This window comes from Cariama cristata, unplaced genomic scaffold, assembly GCF_000690535.1.
Source record: "Cariama cristata isolate BGI_N322 unplaced genomic scaffold, ASM69053v1 scaffold9146, whole genome shotgun sequence".
Lineage (NCBI taxonomy): Eukaryota > Metazoa > Chordata > Aves > Cariamiformes > Cariamidae > Cariama > Cariama cristata.
The window spans coordinates 44,672-66,387 of record NW_009622661.1 but is presented as its reverse complement, the minus strand read 5'-3'; the positions used below and the strand labels follow the sequence as shown (position 1 = coordinate 66,387).

The 21,716-nt window shown below is 49.3% G+C and overlaps 1 protein-coding gene across 1 annotated transcript in view; it reads right to left on the bottom strand.

Annotated features, from left to right (window-relative positions):
- Positions 1 to 3,284: 3,284 nt before the first annotated feature.
- ITGB5 (integrin, beta 5) overlaps positions 3,285 to 21,716 on the bottom strand; it is a 59,313-nt gene continuing 40,881 nt past the window's right edge. The window contains exons 11-15 of the mRNA XM_009702412.1: positions 10,231 to 10,453; positions 9,424 to 9,527; positions 5,801 to 5,917; positions 4,459 to 4,625; positions 3,285 to 3,878 (exon numbers count right to left, since the gene is read on the bottom strand). Coding sequence (XP_009700714.1) covers positions 3,783 to 3,878; positions 4,459 to 4,625; positions 5,801 to 5,917; positions 9,424 to 9,527; positions 10,231 to 10,453 — 707 coding nt within the window. The 3' untranslated portion in view covers positions 3,285 to 3,782. The remainder of the gene's footprint in view (positions 3,879 to 4,458; positions 4,626 to 5,800; positions 5,918 to 9,423; positions 9,528 to 10,230; positions 10,454 to 21,716) is intronic.

The window sequence follows — 21,716 nt, the reverse complement described above, 5'->3', positions numbered from 1 at the left end:
CTTCCTAATGTCCAATCTAACCCTCCCCTTGCAACTTGAGGGTGTTTCCTCTTGTCCTAAATAATAATTACTGATAAGTATATTTGCTGCTTTACTAGTGGTCATTTTGTACTAACTTGTAAAATTGAAATATAGACTTGCTACTAATATTCATTGCTGCTAATATTGATTTCCATTGCTGTTGAAATATATCTTTGCTTTATGGTAGCAATTTGTAGTATAGATATACTTGTTTAGTTAATCATAAGTACACTTGCCTTGATAGTGGTGACCCGTAGTAAAATGCAATGAAGTAATTTAGGAAATAAAGCCTCTGTGTCTTTGTGCATGAGAGAGTCCTGCAAAGCCCCGGTTGTGACCTTTGCCCACCTGCAGGCTGGGTAACCCTTCTGGGGTCATAGCCAAACGGAGAAGTTTCTGTTGGGCTGGGTCCAGGGGACACCAGCACTAACTAGTGAGCAGGGAGAAAGGGATAGGATGAAATAAAATCCTGTGTCTCTGTTGTATTGTACTGTTTTGACTTTTGGCAGGCTGGCAGTGAAGAGGAGGTAGAGGAACAGCAGTCAATTCCAGTTCAACATGTGTTCAGATATGGAGATGATGCTGGGCGGCAGATGTAGTCAGTTGCCTTGCCTTGGTATTTTCTGCCAGCCATCCTAGCGACCTTCAATATACTAGCTCCTTCGCTTTCCACATGGCTGGAGAAATGCAAGGTTAAACAGGTTCAAGAGTGTTGGGCATTTATCTTCCAAAGCTTTGGCTTTGCCTTCAGCTATTGAGCACCCCTTCACTCCACCATAAAGAGGATGCAAAGAGGGCATGCCTCACTCAGGTTTGTGCTACAGCAAAGCGTTACGGTGCATCTCCACAATTAAGAAAGCAAATAATGCTCAAAAAAACCTCCGCTTTTCCCAAGGCATGACACAATGCTCTCTCCCCCAAAAACACTAGCAGCACAGGGAAAAACACGCTGGTGAGCCCCAGCCCCAGTACCCGTGCAGCAGCAGCCGCCAGCTGCGGCTGGGGAAACAGGAGGAGCTGATGTTGCAATGGCATCTGGATCCCAGCTTGGCCAGACAAGCACTGACATTTTTCCATTACATGTGACCCGTTGATGCTTTCTGCCGGAGTTTTCATTCAGGAATGCTAGCTGTGGTCAGGCTGCCTGTATTTAGAGACACAAACTGCTGCTGACTGAAATACACCATTCCCATGACTGCGCTTGGCACTACACTTGCAAGAATAAACGCAGATCTGCTTAGACAGTAAAGCAAAGCTTTGTTGCTCTTAGCATCACTTCCTTCTTTCTTTTTTTGGATGCAACTTTGTCAAGAAGCCAGATTTGGGGGGTGGGAGGGCAGCTCTGTGCTGCCTGGCCCAGCCCAGCAGGCAGCAGGATGCTCCTCACTGACAGCATCAACCCTATTCCCCTCTTTTTGTACACCGGCTTGGGTGCCAGCCCTGTGGCACCCTTCCCTCACCTACTCGCTCCCACCTTGCTCCCTGGCTACTCTGCAGACCAGTTTGCTTTACAGCTGAGTCCCCTCCTTGCAGGGGAAGGAGGGCACTTGCAGTCCTGTTCCCAGGACCTTGCTCTCCTCTTTTCCACCCTTCCTACCCAAACCACCCCTTAGCAATGAGTCAAACCTTGGCTCTCTATGGTTGCCCCGATTGTCTGGTCTCTCAGCACTAACCCAGCGTGCTGGGAAATGCCACAGCGTAAAGGTAATCTGCAAGGAAAAGGGTGGCAGGGGGGGCACTGCCTGTGCCTTTCCTTTTGGAGTGCAAAGGAAAAAAAGCAAAGGGGTGGTTTTGTTTTTAAACTGCTTGGTCCCTTGTGAATTAACGGCAGGAGAGCTGTAGTCACAGTGTTTGCTGCTTTGGGTGGCAAAGCTGTTTTAAAATGTTCCTGCCCTTCCTTTCCCTCCGCTTTCCTTCCTGCTCCCCCTTTCCATGCCTGGGACAGTACGGCTTGTGTGAGGCAGTCACACCAACCATGCTAAAACTTGCTCTGTCTACTTGTGATGACTACTTTTTGACTGTTTTCTATTTTGTCTTTTGTGATAGTGATGAAATCTATCGTGCCAGCCTGGCGCTTTTCAAAATGTATGCGTCCTCCTCCCCTGCTAGGGCAGATTTAGTGGAATCAAGTGGGAAGACAGGGTACAGATTTCATTAATTCGAGGTTTTGGGTTCTTCACCCGACCTGATCAGTGCCGATGCTGCTAACATGCCACTTGCTGCACTCCTAAAAAATCCACGTTTCGAGCTATTTTTAGCGTGGACTGCTGCGTTTCTTCAGTGCTGCTGGTAGGAGGCGGGGGGGACCACGAAGTTCTTGAAGGAGAGCTGTTTATACTGAGCAAATAAGAGCTTCTGTTTATAGAGGCAAAAACAAATAATTAAAAAAAAAAATCCGGAAGGATGGGCCCATGGCCCTTTTCCAATGAGAAGAGCAAGTCAAAACAATGAACACCATTTGTTTTTGCTTTTCCCTGGCAAGCTTCCTTCAGCTGACTATTGCATGATCTGTTCAGGGCGAAGAGACAAGAAAAAAGAAAAAAAAAAGGGGGGGAAGAAAATAAAAAGCAGGCAGTAGCAATTGCTCCGGTTTCTCTCTGCATCCCCGCTGCATTCTGTGTGGGTTTAAAGCTGCAGCTGTAAGCCGGGATAACCCAAACCCCAGCTCCAAAGGAAAACAGATGGGGCTGGGGGAACAGTTTGGGGGGAAAAAGAACCCAACAAAACCCAAAGCAAAATGTACGTTGTGAAGCAATAACACTGGGTTTTATCCAGCTCCCTTTCCAGCCAAAAGCTCAGGGCTCCCCTGCTTTTCCAGCTGGGCTCCGCTGGACCCCACAGCAATAGTCCTCTGGTAAGAACTCAGAGGTCTGGACAAGATGCTGTGTGCTCCCAGCTGCCCTCCTGCAGGCACCCAGGCTGGACACCTACTTGCACATCCCAAGAAACTGGTGTTTTAGCTTCCTCAGCCTAAACTCCCATTTCCCTTGGGCTCCCACCAGTTTCCCATCTGTTTAACACTGCTGGCACAGAGCAGGAGCTCCTTGTGGCATTCCCCGCCCTGGGTCAACACCAGGGTATTAAATCAACGTACCTTCTGCGGCAGTCACTGTGGCTCCCGTTCCTGTTTTTATAGCCATGCTTTGACCGATAAGGCTTTATTAATAAATCAATCAGGCAGCACCACTGTTGCTTGTAGGAGCAAGCCCCAGTTTTGGTGGGGGGGCTCAGCAAGGAAACAATGAACTCTACTCACAGCATCATATATGCGCAATAGTTTTATTTTGGTTTTTATATAAAAAAAATTCCTAAAGACTGCAAAACCCTTGTATCCTAATTTCTTACACAAATGCTTCCAATACCCTCTTCGTTTTTTAACCTAATTCCCCCCCCTAAGAACTTACGATGGCATGGCTTCCCCTGATTTTTGACCTAGTTACCCTTTCTAACGGGCTATGTCTAAAGCTGCAATATGGCACTTGGTTGACTTAGTTGGCAGGTTTAATATATCCAGAAAGCTGGGGTATGGAGTCGCACATGGCTCAGAGTCCATCAGCACAGGCAGGGAGCCTGCCTTCACGTCTGTGCCTCCAGAATGAACCAGACTTTTCTCCTTACTGTGCAAATAACAGGCTTTGGTCGTCGACCAGTCCTGTCCTAAGGGATTCTCGGCCCTGAAGAGGATCCCATCTTCAAGTGGGGAAGCAGCACATACAGTCAAGCAATTGTCCACAGCAGTCCCAGGCGCCGAGACCCCCCGATCAGTCAATTGTACCGTTGTAAGACTTGTTGAGCTTGTTGAACGTGAACTCTACGTTATGCGTGGAAATAGGCTTTCGGTAGAGAGGATTGGATGCCTTTGGAGAAATGAGTGGACAAAAAAGAACAAAGGTGAGGAACAAAGTCCATGGCATGGTGAAAATGTGCATAATCCCCCCTTCCTGTGCCAACTAATTTGAAGGTACCACTGCATTTGGCTTTGACTGAGATGTGCATTCAGATCCAAAAGCAGTGTTGTTTGTCCATCAGACCCACCTTCCATCCTGTCTGCAGGCACAGGTGATGATACCCTCAAATGCTGGGAAAGCCCACCTAAAGCCTCCCAGAACAATTCCCTCATAGACCTGGCCAACCTGGCTGCCGCCACAGTCGGAGCTTGGTCCCCGCTCCCCTACCTCCTTCAGTCCTCCAGCACTGCTGGGAAATACATGATGAAACCAAAGGCTGGGTATAATTTTGCAGAGTATTTGTAACTCTTGGAAAGGCAGTGCGACGTGCTGGACCCTGACGCCCTACTGCGAGGCACCGCAGGGCACGGGCACCCACATCCCTCATGCCTGCCACCCTTCTCCGTCGCTGCAGAGCTGTTTGCTGTCAGTGCATCCCAATAGCCCCCCCACTCACCATACACCACCAGCACCCCCACCCCAGGCTCACCATTTCATATCTGGCCCGGGAACGTTCGCTCTGGAATCGGTCGAACTCCCGTCTGTCGTGAATGGTGACGAGCAGCTTCCAGAGCCCCAGCAGGATGATGCCGATCAGCACCACGCTGCCAATCACTGCCAGCACGATCGTCACGGCACTGGGGGCTGAGCTGCAGGCTGGTAACGAGGGGGAGAAGGTAATTAGCTCTGGTGCAAGTGTATCCCAGATCAGGATACTGGGACGTAACGACTTGGACCGCAGCCACTGAGCAAGTGACCTCAGGGCAGTGCTAGCAGCAGTGGCTAAATTTAAAAAAGCAACAGTCCTCTCTGAAACCAAAGGGATTTTTCTTTTATTAAATAAATTCCTGGGTAGAGGCAGGTCAAAGGCACAGCTCTCATGGACATCTCCGGAGCCGGGATGCCATGTAGCGCTTTGGGGGAAGAGCAGTGCTGCAATGCCACCGTCCAACAGTGACACCTGGTTCTAATGCCGGGTGGCCCAGGTGGGACAAAGAAGGTTAAGTTGCCTCTGGCAAAAGCCAGCTCAGCTTCTGGCCCACAGGGAGACAGGTGATCACTAGGCACTTTAAATAAGTACATTAACTGTCAGCTGATCAACTGGTCTTTCAATAAAGCGCAAGCCACAGCAGAAATAAAATGAAACGTGCAATATCTCAGTCTTTCCCATACTGGCCTGTGCCTTGGAGGACCAGAGCAGATCATGAGAAGCTACTGCTGGGTGCTTGCCAGCTTGTCCTGCAACACCACGTGGGGTTTTCCTTGAGAAACTGCATTGCAGGAGATTAAAATAATACTGGGAAGCACAGCTGTCTGGGAAGCCTGGGGAGGGGAGCAGGGACACACGCCCTTATGCTGCCTGGACCAGAGCGAGCTCTTTGGCAAAGCAGAAATCCATAGGTGGTGTGGGGCTTTCCTAACACCCTGACTTAACCAGCAGCAGCAGCAGGTGTCTCCTGATTTTTTTTGCTCCCAGTGGCTGTATTTCCAACTCAGTACATGGCATGCTTTTTGCTACGTAAATAGGCTGGGTTTAATTTCAGCATCCCAAGCTGGCCGAAAGCCCTTCAGCCGCCTGCTAGCAATGCTGATGGCTCTGGTGCATGTTTCACTCTCAGAGTCCTTTTTTTTTACTAAGTTAGGAGCATTTGAAGCTGGGTTTCAGCAGTGTAAAACACTTTATTTTAAAATCATCCCAGTTCATCTGCTCACACATGCCTTCATACAGCCAGTGAAACCAGCCTTTCCACAACCCACCAAGCTCCCCAGCAGCCCATCACTTCTCACAAGGCAGCCTGTGCTATTGAAAAGAACCCCAAGGGAAGGCCAACCTGGTTCTTTGAGGACGGTGAGGTTGGATTTCCCACTGGCAAGCTCCAAGTAGGTGAACTTCATGACACAGTTGTTCACGGGATAGGCACAGAGGATCGCGTTCGGGTCATCTGTTTCTGGAAGGAGATGCACAGTCGCCAAATTTTATTTTGGTTTTTATATTAAAAAAAAAATCCTAAAGATGGCAAAAAACTCTTGTATCCTAATTTCTTAGACAAACGCTTCCAACACCCTCTTCTTTTTAAGCTAATTCCCCCCTAACAACTTGCAATGGTGTGGGTTCCCCTGATTTTGACCTAGTAACCCTTCCTAAGGAGCTATGTCTAAAGCTGCAATATGGCACTTGGTTAACTTAGTTGGCAGGTTAAATATTAGGAATTAGCACAAGTCTCCCCTGCAAGCTGAGCAGGGCTTCCCAGGGGTGCCTGGGAGGGGAGGAATGGGGAGCAAGCCTGGAGAGCGGCACAGTTTGGTAACTGAGCAGCATCCAGACTTACTGCTCGAGAAAATGTGGCACATGGCAAACAGACGCAAGCTCACACATACACACACTTCTCCTTTGCACAAGTCTGCTTGGGCAATAAATGCCTTTTTCTTCTTAATTTGCTAAATTTCTTGAAGAGCGGAAGCTGAAAGGAAAGCGAGGGGGACAGACTCAGCCTCCGAGGACACAGATGGGGCCAGCAGCAGCCGCACAGCAGCCGCCCATGGCTGGCTCAGGCTCCAGCTCTGGAAAAGGCTGAGAAGTTTGTTTTTAAAGAGGGAGACAGAAGAGGAAAATGAGGTGGGGAGGGGGAAGAGGAAGGGAGAGGGAATGGAGGAGTTGTTTGGAGGGGAGGATACGGAGATGGGGGAGTTGCAAGAAATGGGACTACGTGATTCCCACAGGCGTACGGGTGCTGTTTGTTTGCCTGTTTAACATACCACAGCACCAGGCAGAGCCTGTCACTGCTCTGGTCACTATAAAATGCTTCCTGAGGAATGCTGCTTCACAAAAGCCATTATGAAGTTTGAGATGTTTGCAGCTCTAGCTTCAGGGGTGATTTCAGCAGAGTCACTGCCCTGCACGGCCACAGCTGGTGGGGTGTCCCCGCTGTAACGACAGTGCCTGGAGGGGCATGGGGCAACACCTCCGGCCACGCCAGGTAGCTCTGCAGGAGCACATCTCTGTACGCTGCACGGGTTTAGAGTTTCAAGGCAGACGATGGGATCTAGGGACCTGGTGCAACTGGCCGGCAAAGACGTGACCTTGGCTTAGGCACCTTGAAAATGCTTCCCATAGCTCTCCTCCGCACTCATATCCGTGCCTGTCATGCTGAAAAATGATAGCGTTAATGATCACTGCTATTCCAGCCCCTTATCTCTCTCCTGTCTGTTTGTCTTTCCTTTCAATGCCTTTGACCTGCTTTCAGTCAAAAGATTAATACCCCCCATTTCAACAGCTCTGAGCCCAGATGCAACTGCCCCTCTGGTGAGTCCTGATGACATTCCTGGTGTGGACAAACCTCAGCTGTTCCTACCTTGGGATGGGAAAACCTGCTCTACCTACACAGTGGTATCAAAGGCAGGGCTACAGAAGTGCTGATTGTTACAAAGCAAAGTACTAATTAGATTAATGTACATAAAACTTCTATGTTTCTTGACTAATGCCCTTCTGAGCTGAGCAGCAAATCTTCGTTGAATAGCAAATCTTAGTTCCTCCAGGCCCAGCTGCTTTCAATCCCATCCTTGCACCATTTTTCTTCTAAAAGATAGAGTGATTAAAGTCTCGACAGTAATGATCTCTGTTGGTCTTCACTAGGTTTCAAAGATCACACGTCCACAGAGAGAGGTGTGATGGCCCCACTGAGCTTTCAGGTCCACTGATGTGTGCTGTTGGCAGCTTCAGCTCAGCACTGGACCTGTCATGTTCCTCTTGTGTTGAAAGTTCCTCTCTGGAACCATCAGTAATGGAAACTTAATACCGAAGAAGTGAAGGAGATCCTGCAGAGTCCAATGCAAGTCATATAAGCCTCCCAAAAGGCATAATTCTGGTTCATGAGTCCAATAATAGATGCCTCTGCTCTACAGAACTCTGAAGCACTGGCTGCTTCATACCCAGAGCCAAAAGGCACTTGGGATCTTCCAGGGTGTGTTCATTGCAACTTGATATTTAAGAAGGTCCCATCCTCCACTGCCAGGACAATACAAACTTATGTCTTCTGTGACAAATACCAGCATTCAGCCTCTCAGCAGGGACTTTTAACATGTGCTACATAATACAAAAGCGCTAGAAGACCAGGATTTGGCTGAGTCTGCCTGTGAAGAAGCCTGTAGTCCCCAAGCACTTTCTCTAGGAATATTTCGCTTTACCTCTTTCTCTAGCAGCCCAGATCTCCAAGCTGCAGAGTGCCCTGAACTCCGCAGAGCTAAGCACAACCCACAATCTGACTGCAGTAGTTCAACAGAAGAATAAGCGTAATTCCCAAAATGTCTTAAAACAAACATTTGACTGTTTTTCTCTGAAAGCCGTGTGGGGGGTTGGCAAACCACAGCCCAGCCTTACTTCCCAGGGTGCAGTCAGCACAAAAGCTGGCTTTGGCATGCTGCAATGCCTAGGCAGGAGGTTTGAGCTGTATTTGCTGGCTCCTAAGAAATGCAGGCCAGCCAGGCATCAGAAAGGACCTTTGTGCAGTTTGGAGATACCTTGTAACCTCTCACAGTGTGCTGGTGTAGGTGCACTCCCCGCTAAACTGCAGGCAGGATGGAGAGGACAAGAGCAAGTCTCCCAGAGGGAAAGGTAGGAAACCCCACTGGTCATAATTTAAAAGCTAGACACTGCATGTGAGAGGAGTCAATGGGAAAAACATCGCCTGCAGGCAGCTTGGGAGGAAGGGAGAGAAAGGGCGAGCAAGGTAGAGTACTCCTACCTCTATAAACTACGGGAAGAGGAAGAAATGTCAGATGTGGGCAGTAATTTATCCCTGCTTGATCTCCATCCCTCCCCTCAAGGGGTATTGCTAAGGCCAGGGTCAGGATTGCGATTAAAGCTGTCACAAGTTTGGATGCCCTCTACTCCCTAAATTCAGAGAGTCCTAGAATGGAGCTTGAAAAGAAGGGGGACGAAGTCATCTGCTGAGGGATACATGTGAGGGGTGACCTCTAGAAGAGGACACAAAGGGCAGGAGAGGAGATTGCCAGGGGGACTTTTAGCAGTCAGTTCCACCAAAGCAGAACTCCTTGTCTCCAAAACAGCTTTGCTTTCTCTTACAAGCTCACTTCTTCGAAGATGGGTTCTCAGAAGAGTAGAGAATGCCTTTTTGGGTGATACTTTGTCCTTTTGCACCCTCTCATGGCTCATGTAATCTTCTGTCTGATCTCATCCCACTCTCTTTGCTCCTTGCACTGGTGACAGTGGTTAGATGTGGTAAGATGTTATTTAAAATCAAAGGCTTTTTTACTTCAATATAGATTACAGCCTGGAGAGAGAGTCACACATACACATATACATACTACATGCACACATACATTTCTAAATACCAGGCGTTCCCTGAGGCTTTGATGTTATTTGGTCTGGTTAAGAGGAGTTCAACACCACAGTCGCTGGCTCCCACCGTCTGCAGTCCTACCGCTGCCTACTCACCGAGAACATCCACAGTGGTGATGATCTCGTCCTTGCAGTGCTTTTGGCAGGTTTGGTTATCAGCCAGTCTTCCTGAGTTAAACAGCTTGCATTCAATGCAGTCCCTGCAGAACGACACATGGAGGGGAAGATTAAGCACCCGTCAGAAACCACATGAACATAGAGATTCACCCCTCAGAAGGGGACTCCCTGGGTGTTGGTCTGGAGGCTGCACATCTGCACCACAACGAAAGAGCAACTTCAGGGCCAAGCATCTCCATCTCAAGGATGGATGTATTCTAGGGGTGGATTCAATGAAGGTGCAAAACAGTTGGTAGGTTTGGGGTCAGTTTGCCCTTTGGATGTCATCAGCTACTGCAACATCCATCCTGCCTGAGATTGAGGCAGACAGCATTGCTGCTCTGTGCCAGGCTGAGGCTGATGCCCAGGGCACCTCCATCGCTGCGAGGCAGGCAGTCATCCCCATCCTCCCCTCCTCTGCAGTTTGCAGCTCTCCGGGCCCAGATGTTTGCAGCTCAGGGTGCAGCAAAACTGGGGTTGCCAGCCTTTCCTGCAGAGCAGGACAGCACTGGAAACAAACAGGGACATGAACCTCCATGAGGACTTAGGCAGCAACACTTGTCGCTTCTCTACCTGGGATACTCTCAGGTTGCTTAGTGTGGGCTCTGAGCAGCGGCAGGCTTGCCTGGGGATAATCACCCCTGTTTAATGAAACAGGAGTAATTCCTTAGCTGAAAAGTCTCCCAGGAACCAAAATGCTGCCCTTCCCACCAGCGAGAAGTCCTTCCTGAACCCCTCTGTGTGTACCTTTTAGTGCTACAGACGCCTGGGCAGGTGGGACACTTCTCACACGTCTCTCCAAAAGCCCCTGGCTCGGTGCACTGACACTTCCCACAGACACAGGTGCCTCTGCCGCTGCACATCTGCCCGTCGCTGGAAACACAGCTGTCCGTCTCAGTGGAGCAGTTGCAGTTGTCCCCGATGTAACCGGCGTGGCACTTGCACTCTCCGCAGTGACACTCTCCGTGGCCTGAAGGCAAGAGAGGAGGAGAAGGGGAGAGGCATCAGCAGCATCCCGGGCCAGTGCCGGGCACCATGGCTGCCCCTGTGCAGGAGGGACCAGCAGCCCAGCAGGAAAAACTGCCAAAGAGACCTTACTTGGCAGAGTAACAAACAGATGGCGATGGGAAACACTTAGATATCAAATTATTATCTACATTTAGCAGCAAAAAATACCTACTCACAGCTCCTCCAGCTTCCCTCTATAGTCATTCAAGACAAACGGGCACCTCTCCCTTCCTAGGTGGGACCAGGTGGCCAGGACAGGGGCACAAACTGACCATGGGGAGAACAGGGCAGCTCCCTTTGAGCAGAAACAGCCCACAGCTGGCGGAGGTGACTTCCACCCCAAGTCCACGCGAGGAACAACCCACCTACTATTGCAGAGCCCAAACACCACTAGCTGGTAGAGACCACACGCTCTGGCCAGGTGTCAAACTTGTTACCCTCTTATTCTCCTCTTCTCCAGATGAGGGTTTCCAAGTATCCCCCTCTTTTCAGGGTGCCCTTTCGGGGGCCTTTTCAGGGCTGTCTGGTGTTTTGTATCAATTAATCTCTTCTTTCTCTCTCTACATCGAGAGATAGGAAGATGGGAATGGAGCAGTGCTCCCTTGCTGGTTTTGAACCCAGGGTTTAGCGGCAAAAAGTCTAGCAGGTTGACCATTTCATAAGGTCTTTCCTGCCCTTCTTTCCTAACAGTTTTACTTAAGAAGTATTTCCCAAAACCTTAAAATGCCTTAAAAAAATTATATCAACAAGCACCATCTCCTGTGTCCAAGCGAGACCTCTATGTCCCAGACAGTACCATGAAGGCTGCTGGGACCAGCTGAATCTCCCCCAGGGAGTAGCTCAGGGCAGCTCATAGCAGAGATAGATAAAGAAACACATCCAGTAAGGGCACTGCTCTACTGAAGCATCCCTTTGCAGCTACAGGGTTTAGCCATGGGCTGAACAAGTCAACAGGCTTCAAGGTTTTCAGTGACGCTAAGTGGAGTGGCTGGCTGCCAAGCATCTGGTTTCAGAAAGGCATCCATCAGCTCGCTGGAAATACTGCTCGAATTCCTCCTTGGTCGGTCCCTAGGGGAAGGGATGTCTTTGAAGGCATAGTTTATAGAGCTGAAGGGTTTGTATACGAGGCTCATCAGCAACCTAATTACAGCTCAGCTTTCCCACTGGAAACAGCCTCAAGCACCTCAGACAAGATAAATTATATACATGCTCCTTCCATCAGCACAAACCCGCTGATCTCCCTGCCTCTCCCATTGCTCCAAAATTACCAGAGAGGCTGTGGATTGTCAAGCAATATCCCTTGCCAAAAGTCATGAGAGCACCTTCTGTTTTACTAGGCATCTCACATGTCCCAGCACATCACAAGTTGCCCTCCTACAGCCTCTTTTGCACTCCCACCGTTTGCTTTGGATCCAGCCTGCAAACTCAAACATTACTAGACAGAGGAGATTATGTTTACAAGATCTCTAGAGGTGACCTCCTTCCCTGCCTACATCTGATGGAGATTAAAAATCCCTTGCTCTGTTTGCCTTCACGACAGCCCTGCCCTTTCCCCAGGCACATCCGTACAGGCAGGTTTGGTTTGCCCCTTCCCTACAAAGTTCCAGTTTTGAGCCCATGGACACAGCTACGTCCATCACCGTTGCTGCTTGGGACCCCCTGTGCCCTCTGCTTGACAAGCAAACCAAATGGGGTGGCTGGATTTTAGTCACAATTAATTCAGGCAATCAATCTCTCACACACAGCAAGTTTGATGCCTCCATGGCAAAGCATGTGCCCAAATGAGCTATAAATCATGGTTTTCTTAAATGGGCACTATTTCAAGGAATCCACAGCAGTTAGCATTTGGAATCCATGTATATGGCATTTAGTAAATGTGCTCACTCTTGAATTTGAGCTGTGAGGGCCAAGAGAAGCAAGCCAATTGCATTCATACTACCCCAGGGTCCTGACCTGGGCGGGAGCCATCCCCTTGCTCTTGGGCAGAGGGACAGAGCCCCTGTATCACCAGCCTTAGCTCAGACCTCCTAGGACACCACAGAGCCCAGCAATAGATGCAAATCCATTGGAAATCTGTCTCTGGACCATAAAATGGTTCAGTTTTCAAAGTCATTGGTGCCAAGTCAGTATAGGAGGCTAGAAAGACTGCACATCCCTTCCAGCCCCTGGCAGGCTGGGGTGGGAGCCTGGAATGACTGTCCTGGGAAAGGGAAACAGCCATTTCCAAATAACGCATCCTATTAAACCACTGCAATTGCAAAATTTAAGAAACAGCATCTTAAAGCAAGTAGTTTTGTATATTGAAGAGGATGAAGGAAAAGCCCTTCTATATGAGAGTGACTAAGTGTGGGGTGTGAGCTTAAAATTCAAAAACATGTTGAAATGTGTTTTCTACCTCAGCCACCCTGGCTCAACATGCAAGAAGTCACTGGCTGAAGCTCGTCATGGGGAACATGCCAAGAGCGGGAATTTCCATGTTGACCTTTAACGGCAAGGATGTTACAATCTTCGCTGCCTGCATCCGCTTGAAAGAGTGGCCACTCCTGCCAGCACGGTGAGCTCCACTTCTGGTGCTCAACATCCATCTCCCACACAGCTTGAAGACTGGAGAAACATGGTGAGTGGGATACGTTTACTTCTCATATGGGCGGGAGAAGAGTCGTTCCACTTCTCAACATCCACCTGGAGCACCAGAGATGGGAATCCACTCCGTCTCCTTGCTCAATACATAACCTGAGAGGAGCCCTGAGGCAACGTGGCATCAGGTCTTTTGGTGATGGTGACCCAGAGCTGAGGTTTACAGCATGCAGACTGCTACCTGGGACCCATATTTTGCAGCAAAACGTGCTGCATGTTTCCAGTCTCGGCTATCCTACGGTCACACGCGGTGCTGATGTGGTGAAGCAGTCTCTATGCCACGTAAGATCGTGCCTCCGGGAAGCCTTCTACCACTATGCCGATCATGAACCTAGTTTCACTTCCCAGTTTCATTTCCGAGATGAAAATGCATCCTCGAGGAGGGTGTGATTCAAGACACCTCTGCACCAGCAGAAGTCTCATGGTGCAGGATGTCACCCTGGACTTTAACTCCTTTGAACCCTTTGAGTTTGCATGTTCTCTATTAAAGCTGGTTTGCGAAACCAAAAGACATTAATTATGTTCTCCAAACATAACGAGAGATGTTTTCTTCTGTTCTCATCCTTGAAGTGAGGTGAGCTTAGATGTTTAAAAGATCCAGATCCAATCGGGAAATGAAGTGCTCCCTCTGAATTTGATAACATACTTTCCAGCCAGCTCTTGGTTGTTGGGGGGGGCTAACTCGAAACACATGTCAGGGAGGCTGCAGAAACGTGCTGGGAGGGTGTAGCTGAGGAAAGCAATACCTCTGTGGGAGGAAAGCAGTCCCCAGACTAAGTTTGGACTAGTCTGGGATCCAGCAGGTCAGGAGCCACAGCGTGCACCGCTGCTTGGAGGCACCCTCTTCCCAAGGAGGCCACCAAGGTGGACCGAGACCCCGCAGCCCAGCTGGTCCCTCCGTCTCTCTCCCGGCACCAAAATACATCCCCATCCCACTGCTGTGCCCCAGCCAGGCTGCACGTCTCGCTGTCACTCAGGCGGCTTTTGGCAGGATGTCCAACCGTCCTCGTTTCACCCCAGCTGCCTCTGCCTCTCCCCCTCAGCTGCCCGCCGGGATGGCAGCCGCAGACCAAACCCCCCCTGCCCTCACCCCGGCACCGTGCAAACCCGGCTTGGCAGCCCGACACCAGCGCTGCATGCCATGGCTCCGGTCCCCAAGGGGGTTCGTTGCCGGCGAGCAGGAATCGGGATAGCAGCTTCTGGTAGAAACCTCCAGCCTCTGACTCTGATTTCATCCCAGGCTTCCCGACTGCAGGCTGCAAAGTGGGACCCTGCAGTGGCGGAGTGCTCAGCGGGACAGCCCGTCCGCCCTCCACAATAATTATTTGCCTTTTAGGAATTACACCAACTGCTGCTGCACCAAGAGGTCCGAAACTCAGTGCACTAAAAACAGCTCTGTGGCTAGGTCTTTTGATAGAAAGTGGTTTTCCTAAAGCCCCTTACTTCTGGGGACCACAAAATTATGCAAAAAGTCCAGCTTTCTTTTGAAAGAAATAAAAAATGATTCCAGCTTTTATGGAGGGGGAGAAAGGGTTTGAAAACAAGCCTCTCCAACACTCCTTTTTCTCACGCCTTCTAAAGAATTAAATTGATGTGCCTACCATACAAGAAAAAAATAATCCTCATGATTTTTAAGCCAGTTTCTTGGTCTCTGAGTACTCGGGAGGGTAAAGGTCATACTGCATTTTGTTCCCATTAAATCAAGCTACTTATTTTTGTGCCTCCGTGCTCACATCCAGGCTTTGGGTCAGGACCTTCAAAATACTGTGCTTTTGTCATTTTTGGTTACTTGAACAACTAGTTTGAAAAAAAAAAACACAAAAAACCCACAGGAAAACCAATGAAGAGAAATAAGTTATGGCAAGCAATTTCCAGATTCCCCGGTGCCATCCCTTTAACAAGCCCTGGCCACTGTGCCCATTACCCAGAGAGCCCCAAGGCAGAAGCCCCACATTGTCTGTATTCTGTAGGCGTGGATGCACGAAAAGCATCTGCTTATGAGAAGAAGTCAAACCCTACCGACATAGGGCACTGCTTTGAGCATCGGTTTTGTACAAGACCAGCCAATTTCTCCGCAAAAGCGCTCAATGTCTGCAGGAGCACATTTTGAGTGGGAGGAGGAAGAGCAGCGGAAGAGGCTTTGAACACTTGGAAAACGTAGACTTTTCTGTTTGGGAAAGGGCTACGGTAAGACACAGTGCCTGCTTAGGCAAATAAATCATCGACTTCCCCACTAATCTCTTTCCATGACTCAAAGCAGCCGGCGCTGCACATCAAGAGGCCAGGCAAAGCGAGGCAGCCTGCCCGCGGCAAAGCTCAGGTTCACGGCACCGTCCTGCTGCCAGATGGTCGGCACCGGTAGGGAATCAGGGAGAGCTCGGGAAATTTTAAATACTGGGGATGGGCTTAGGATCCATTCCCCGGGTCACACTGGTCTGGCAGGAAAAACAAGGGTGGCAGACTGGCAGGAGCAACCCCAACTCCTGGAGCTGACAGAGCACAACAACCTCCTTGCGAAAAGAAGGTTACTATATAAACAAAGACAGAGAAATGTCAAGGGTCCAAGGCTTCTGCGTAAACTGAAAGGCATCCGCCGACCAACTCCATTCACGCCAGAAGAGAGCTCGCCCATGCTCATTTATCCACAACGCAATACTGAAACAAAACAAACACTAAGAGGCTAGTAATAAGTAAATAGTGCTTTTTTGTATGCTACTTATATCAGACACCACGGATCTGTGCATCTTCCCATTGCATTAATTTCAATGGATATTTATATCTTGAAGCATATGGGTTTGGCCAAGAATCAGCACGGCTTTAAATAAGCCTTTACTTCAGTCCTAGCGCTGGTTGAGCTCACCAATCATCAAAAAATAGCATCAGAGATACAAACTAATGAAACTAAACATAGAGGAATAAATAACATGTTTGAGCCGCTAATTCAGTCCTGGGTACCACAAGTCCCATCACCAGCTCCACATTACTGCCAGCATCCCCCACATTGCAGCACTGTAATTACAAAAAAAAAAACCCTTCAGTCCTCCCAATTTCTCACTCACTTGGGAACTTCTGGGTTAAATGAGAACTGGGCAGGGAAAACAGGGCTTTGGAAAGTGCTGTCTCATGAAGGCAGCTGAAAGCGATCTGGGGCAGGCAGATTTCCTGCAGCAGCCCTGGCCGCCCTTTCCTCATTTTCCTTCTCTCTGCTACAGAAGGGAAGCTGAAACGCAATCACGAGATATGGCTGATGATCCACCAGAAAGGCAAAACGGGCAGTGAGGAGTCATTTCCTAAAGGAGACCTAAAGCTGCATTTCTTAAAATAAATCCTTCCTTTTTTTTTTTAAAAAAAAAAGTAAGCTCAGCTCTCCACAAATCTCTCGACTTCTGCTTATGTTAGCGCCTCAGCCGAGCCTGCCCCACGTGGCCTTTTGGATGGAGATGCAGAGTGGGGAATTGGATCCTGCTGCTGACTCTGCTACTGATGCAGGGAGCGATACGGGGCGAGGGCTGCTGCCAGACCCTCCCAGAGACACAGCGCTTCATCCTCAACAGGGGCAATTGAGATAGGTGTGCCAGTTCCCCTTGAGCCATGGGTCCAAATACCATCCCACCAAACTAGGCACATGCTCACCATTCGCTTCATCACCCCTTAAGATTCTGACATGGAAGGCACTGCAGAAACTGCTAATAATTCTTATTATTCCCTAAGCCAGATAGGAAACTCTGTGTGTGCGTGGAATCCTCTGGTTTTCCCCCCTCCTGTGTTTCCCTCTACTCCTCTAACTCAAAAAGGGCTCTGCGCCATTGTCCTTTTCCATCATCCTCCATCCATTCCCATGCAGGTGTTTATTTGGTCTCCCATGGGACGCACCACTGCCTTTCCCACTGCAGTGTTCCTCTCTCCAGCCAACTCTCCGGCCCCCTAAGAGACAAGACCCACTCGCAAAACCTCCTTGATCCAGCTCCCCTCATTTGTTTCCTTTCTCCCCAAAAAGCGTGGCAAAGAAAATTGCATGATAAAGTGACATTTCCAACTGGCTCTCCCAACCCTGCCCAGATATCACCAAAACCCATGGGTCCAGAACCAGGAGCTTCTCCCCACTTACATACTTCTTGGCCCATTTCTTAGCCCAGGTCTGCTTATACAACTCTACATTTAGCCTTCAGCTTTTGTCACTGTGAAAGTTCTGGAAGATTTAGAAAGACTTATGGTGACCATGCATTAGACAAAATGCAGATAAAGGGCTTGAGAAAAGCTATAATGCTGCAACCCTCGCACTGACACGCGGTGCCTCCAGGTAGGATGAGCTTTGTCTCCCTGCTCTGGTACCCGAGCAGGCTCCTACTGCCTTCTACCACCCAAAAACCTCCAGATTTGTTCTTAAAAAAACTTGGCTCCAAAACAAAGCTGCACAATCACAAACGCCTGACGTCCAGGGCCAAATTCTATGGTTCAGGTTCATCCTTCAAATGAAAAGCAGGATAATTCCCACCCTACTGAAGCCCAACTGCGCTGAATGTCCTTTCAGCTGGACCTTGTTAAGAGAAACTGGCTCTGGAGCGGAGAGAGATTCCTTCTCTGCAAAATCCAGTGGCGTGGGAGCCTTGCCCAGTTCTGTGTTTGGATGCAAACACATAATCTGGTGCAAGTTCACCAAAGGTGATTTCTCCCTTCCCAAAAAGCTGGAAGAAGTCAGAATATCACTCAAAATAAGACAAAAGAAGAGAGAAAGAACAAACCTGCAGCCTGTGCTGCACTTCCCTTTTCAGTCAATCGTTTAAATTCAGTTTTTTAAAACAAACTGATCAAAATTCATGGGTTGTCAGTGCATGTCAACAAGAAATGCGGAGACCCAGAATTTCACTCACCTGCTGGTTTGAGGCTTTCATCTGCCTCTAAACCCCAAATACACCATTCATTTCCAAATGTTTATTTCGGTTAATTACTATAATCAAAAGGACCAAATGCCAAACTCATCGGGATGCTGGCCGTAAAGGCAGAGCATTTAAGTGAGTTTGTTCTAACACCATCTTCTCTCTTTGGGAAGCAAATAGGCAATGTGCCGTGTTTTCAAAGTTCATCTTGTTTTTCTTTTGGAGCTTTCTATTTTCTGAGATAGGAGGTTCCCGGCGGCGGAGGGGGTGGCTGCTGCAGGACGGTGGGGTTTGGGTACCTGCCTGCACCATCAAATGACACCTCCGGTTGCAACCCACACGCTGTGCTGCTTTAAGAGCAGAGACCCACAGACGGAGCTCTGGCTCCCGTAGAGATGTCGAAGACGTCACTTCTTTATTCTTTAATTCTGCCCTGGCATTTAATGGCTCATTAGCATGCATTAATGCTTGCAAAAGGTCTGCTCAAGGACAAGGAGAAACCCCAGTGAAAAGAGGCAAGAACAGCAGCGCTCTGTGAGGTTCGGTCCTCCAAGGAGCTGCTGCCAGATTTGGGGAGAGCTGCAAGAATTTGACAGCAATGAGAGCCTGGGCAGGGGGAAAGGAGGGGTAAGAAAAGACAGCCTTGCCCTTTCATGACAGGAATGGAAACTCTGGCGAAGCAGTACTCGATCAGCTGGGGAAAAAAAGGTCCAACTCAGTTGCTGTTTTGGTATGAACAACGAACACAAACCCTTGGTGTGAGCAAGGCAGGGCAGGTAGGGCGTACCTGCCACCAGAAATACAAAGGAAGATGAAGAATAAACACAGCACTGAGCAGAAACACGAATGGAAATATCATTTGTGTTCCCGTGAGAAATCCATGCAAAGATCATAAAATATCTTGAGTTGGAAGGGACCCATAAGGATCATCAGGTCCAACTCCCAAATAACCAACAATATTTAACACAGAACGATGTAACGGTAACGCCTGGTGGTGTAATACCTAATACTTCATTTATTATGGTGAAAGAAATTCAGAAGAGCGTATGCAACAAGCACAGGGCATTATAGCTAAGAACCATCACCTGCACTGAAACGCAGCCACCTCTGACCTGAAACACAGCATCTGCGCTGGGCGACACGGGAGGTCGTTAGCAGAGCAATTAAAGGGTGGAGCCAGGCATTTTTACACGCTGCAGCTACAAGCACTGGTCATGCTTTCGCAGGTCATGGCCAGTGGGCAAGGGTTATCCCATACCGTTTGTCCCAGCCCAGCGGCCATTTGAACCCCTTGGGATCTTCAGCCTTTTGAATGGGCAAGGAACAGGACAGGGAGGTGCATGCTTTTGGAGGAGAGCGGCACATGTCTCGGGATTAAATTGAATAGAGAAGAGAAACTAGGCTAAAGGGGAAAAAATAAATTCAGAGGAAGCAGAAGAGAGAGACTGGGGAAGGATGGAAATGATGCCCACAGGGGGAAGCTGCAGGGATGTTTCAGGAGCTTCCCAGGACTGGAGATGTGAGGAAACACATGTACTGATTCAGCCCCATGCTCCTAAAAGGCCACCAAAGATTTGTGTGTCAGGGAAATAGAGGCTTCATGAAGATGAAATTTAGGACACAAACACCTCCCACCCGGCTCTCAGCTCTTCTCTGCACCAAGGCTATGAGCCACAACTCCTGGAGATGAGCACACCCAGAACTACACGGGACACACCACTGAATTTGGTAGCTTAAGGAGGAGAGACCGACAAAAAGCCAAGGAGCTTTCGGCAGTGAGAGGCTGGCTGCACAGATGCCAGCAAGATAGCGTTAAGGATGGGTCCCTTCCAAGGCGGTGGTTTACAGGGTGCCTGTCTCTCTCAATTTAGGGCTGCCAAGAGGAGGGAGCTTGCACCCAGCCAAAGCCCGTCTGTGTGACCCAGAAGCCTGCACTGGTAGAGAGTGTGTTTTAAATAAAAATCCTCCCTGGCTTCTCTGTACAAATAACAAGCAGACCACTAACACATGGTGACAGGTATCAATCATCAGCGCGAGTGCCCCATCTCTCTGCCGCACCACAGCCCTCCAAAGCAATAATGGTTGATGCTTGGGAACCACTTGCTTGCAAGGAAAATTCAAACACTGCTAAAGAGGGATGCTAATGCCAGCCAGCCGCTCACACAGCTCCTGGGGAGCCTCTCTCTACCCTTTCACATTATCTGGGAGCCCGGGGCTGCACATCCCTGTCTTCCATTGCAGAAGGTGCAATCCCGGCGGAGGGCAGGGTGCAAGCACAGGGCACCGCGGGCTGCCCACAGCAGGTAAGCTCATCTCATATGCAGCCCTGTGGTTTCTCATCCTCTTCATACTGTGTAAAGAGCAGAGAGTTTCTGAATGACATTCCCCATTAAAGGCTGAGAGGTTCTGAGTGTTGCTCTCAAAGCTGACTGTCACCAGGCCAAGCATGGCCAGACCTAACCTTTTGGGAAGGCACCACGAGAAGCAGACCCCAGGACTTGGTCAGCAGCTCCCATTGCTGGGGTGAGACCTAAAAGCCAGTATCCCAGCTGTGACAGCAGCAGGAGGCTTCTCCACAGTTTCTTCCCCACCTGTGGAAATGTTTTCCAAATCACCGCTTGAGCAATCACACTCTGCCTCCCTAAAACGTTGCAATGGTATGGCAGGCCCCCCACCCCGCCGGGGGGCATGCAGGAATATCAACAGCTGAGATCAGAAAACATCTGGTTTATACAAACATGCTTTGGGGAAAAAAAAAGAAAAAATAGAGCAGTTTTTCCTGATTTGCGGCTCAGATGTCGTGCAGACAAATGACATCGGACACACAGCCAAACAGCATCTGCAGGGAGCTTGTACAAAGGGCGAGAGCGGCGTCGGTCCGAGCAGGAGGAAGGTGAATTCAGTTGACTGCTCTTCCAGTTAATCCCCATCACAGCCCTCAGCCCTGCCTCCCCCAGCTGACCAGGACCTCACATTTCTTCAGGCTGACCCACAGGATGGAAGTAAACGGAGCTGACCTAAACCTTACATTTCTTTACACTAATCCTCATGACGAGAGTAAGTGGAACAAGTCCAGCTTTGCAGTTTAACCCCCAAAAAGGAAGAGGACAGTGGAGGTCCCCCATTTGATTCATTTCTTATTAAATGTTTGCAGTCTATTCTGTTGGAGCCAAAATGTTTCACAGGTGGAGGGGGGGATGTAAGCTGGAGAGGGGATGCCCACCCAGCAGCGATGCCAGGCATGGCTGCTTCGGCCTCAGTTCATCACTGCTACGAGACACAGCAAGTCAGAGGTTTGGTTTTGGTTCTTATTCAGGGGGATTTTTTTGTGTTATGCATTTCTTCTCAGGCACGCAGATGTCTTGGGGCAAGGGCTTTGGCTGAGCAGCTTCTGCAGGCAATAAAAGCCAAGGCCAAACGAGGAGCAGCAAGGAGAAAGGTTTTTAGGAAACTCTAGGATAAATGTGCAGCCTGACTGAGTCTTGACTACATCTTAAAAGAGAGGCTACCGCAGTGCCATCTCCTCATTACTTATTCTGGCCATAAGGTCCCCCTGGGTTATGCAGCGGCTCTGTAGCCAGGAGATCTCAAGATGCCTGAAACCAGGTTTGTTGGCCGCTAAGAAGGAGTGATGAGCACCCTGTGCCCCACACAGCACGACGACACTTACATATCTCTCTGTTTTCCAGCCCAGCCTCAGCTGGTTTTCAG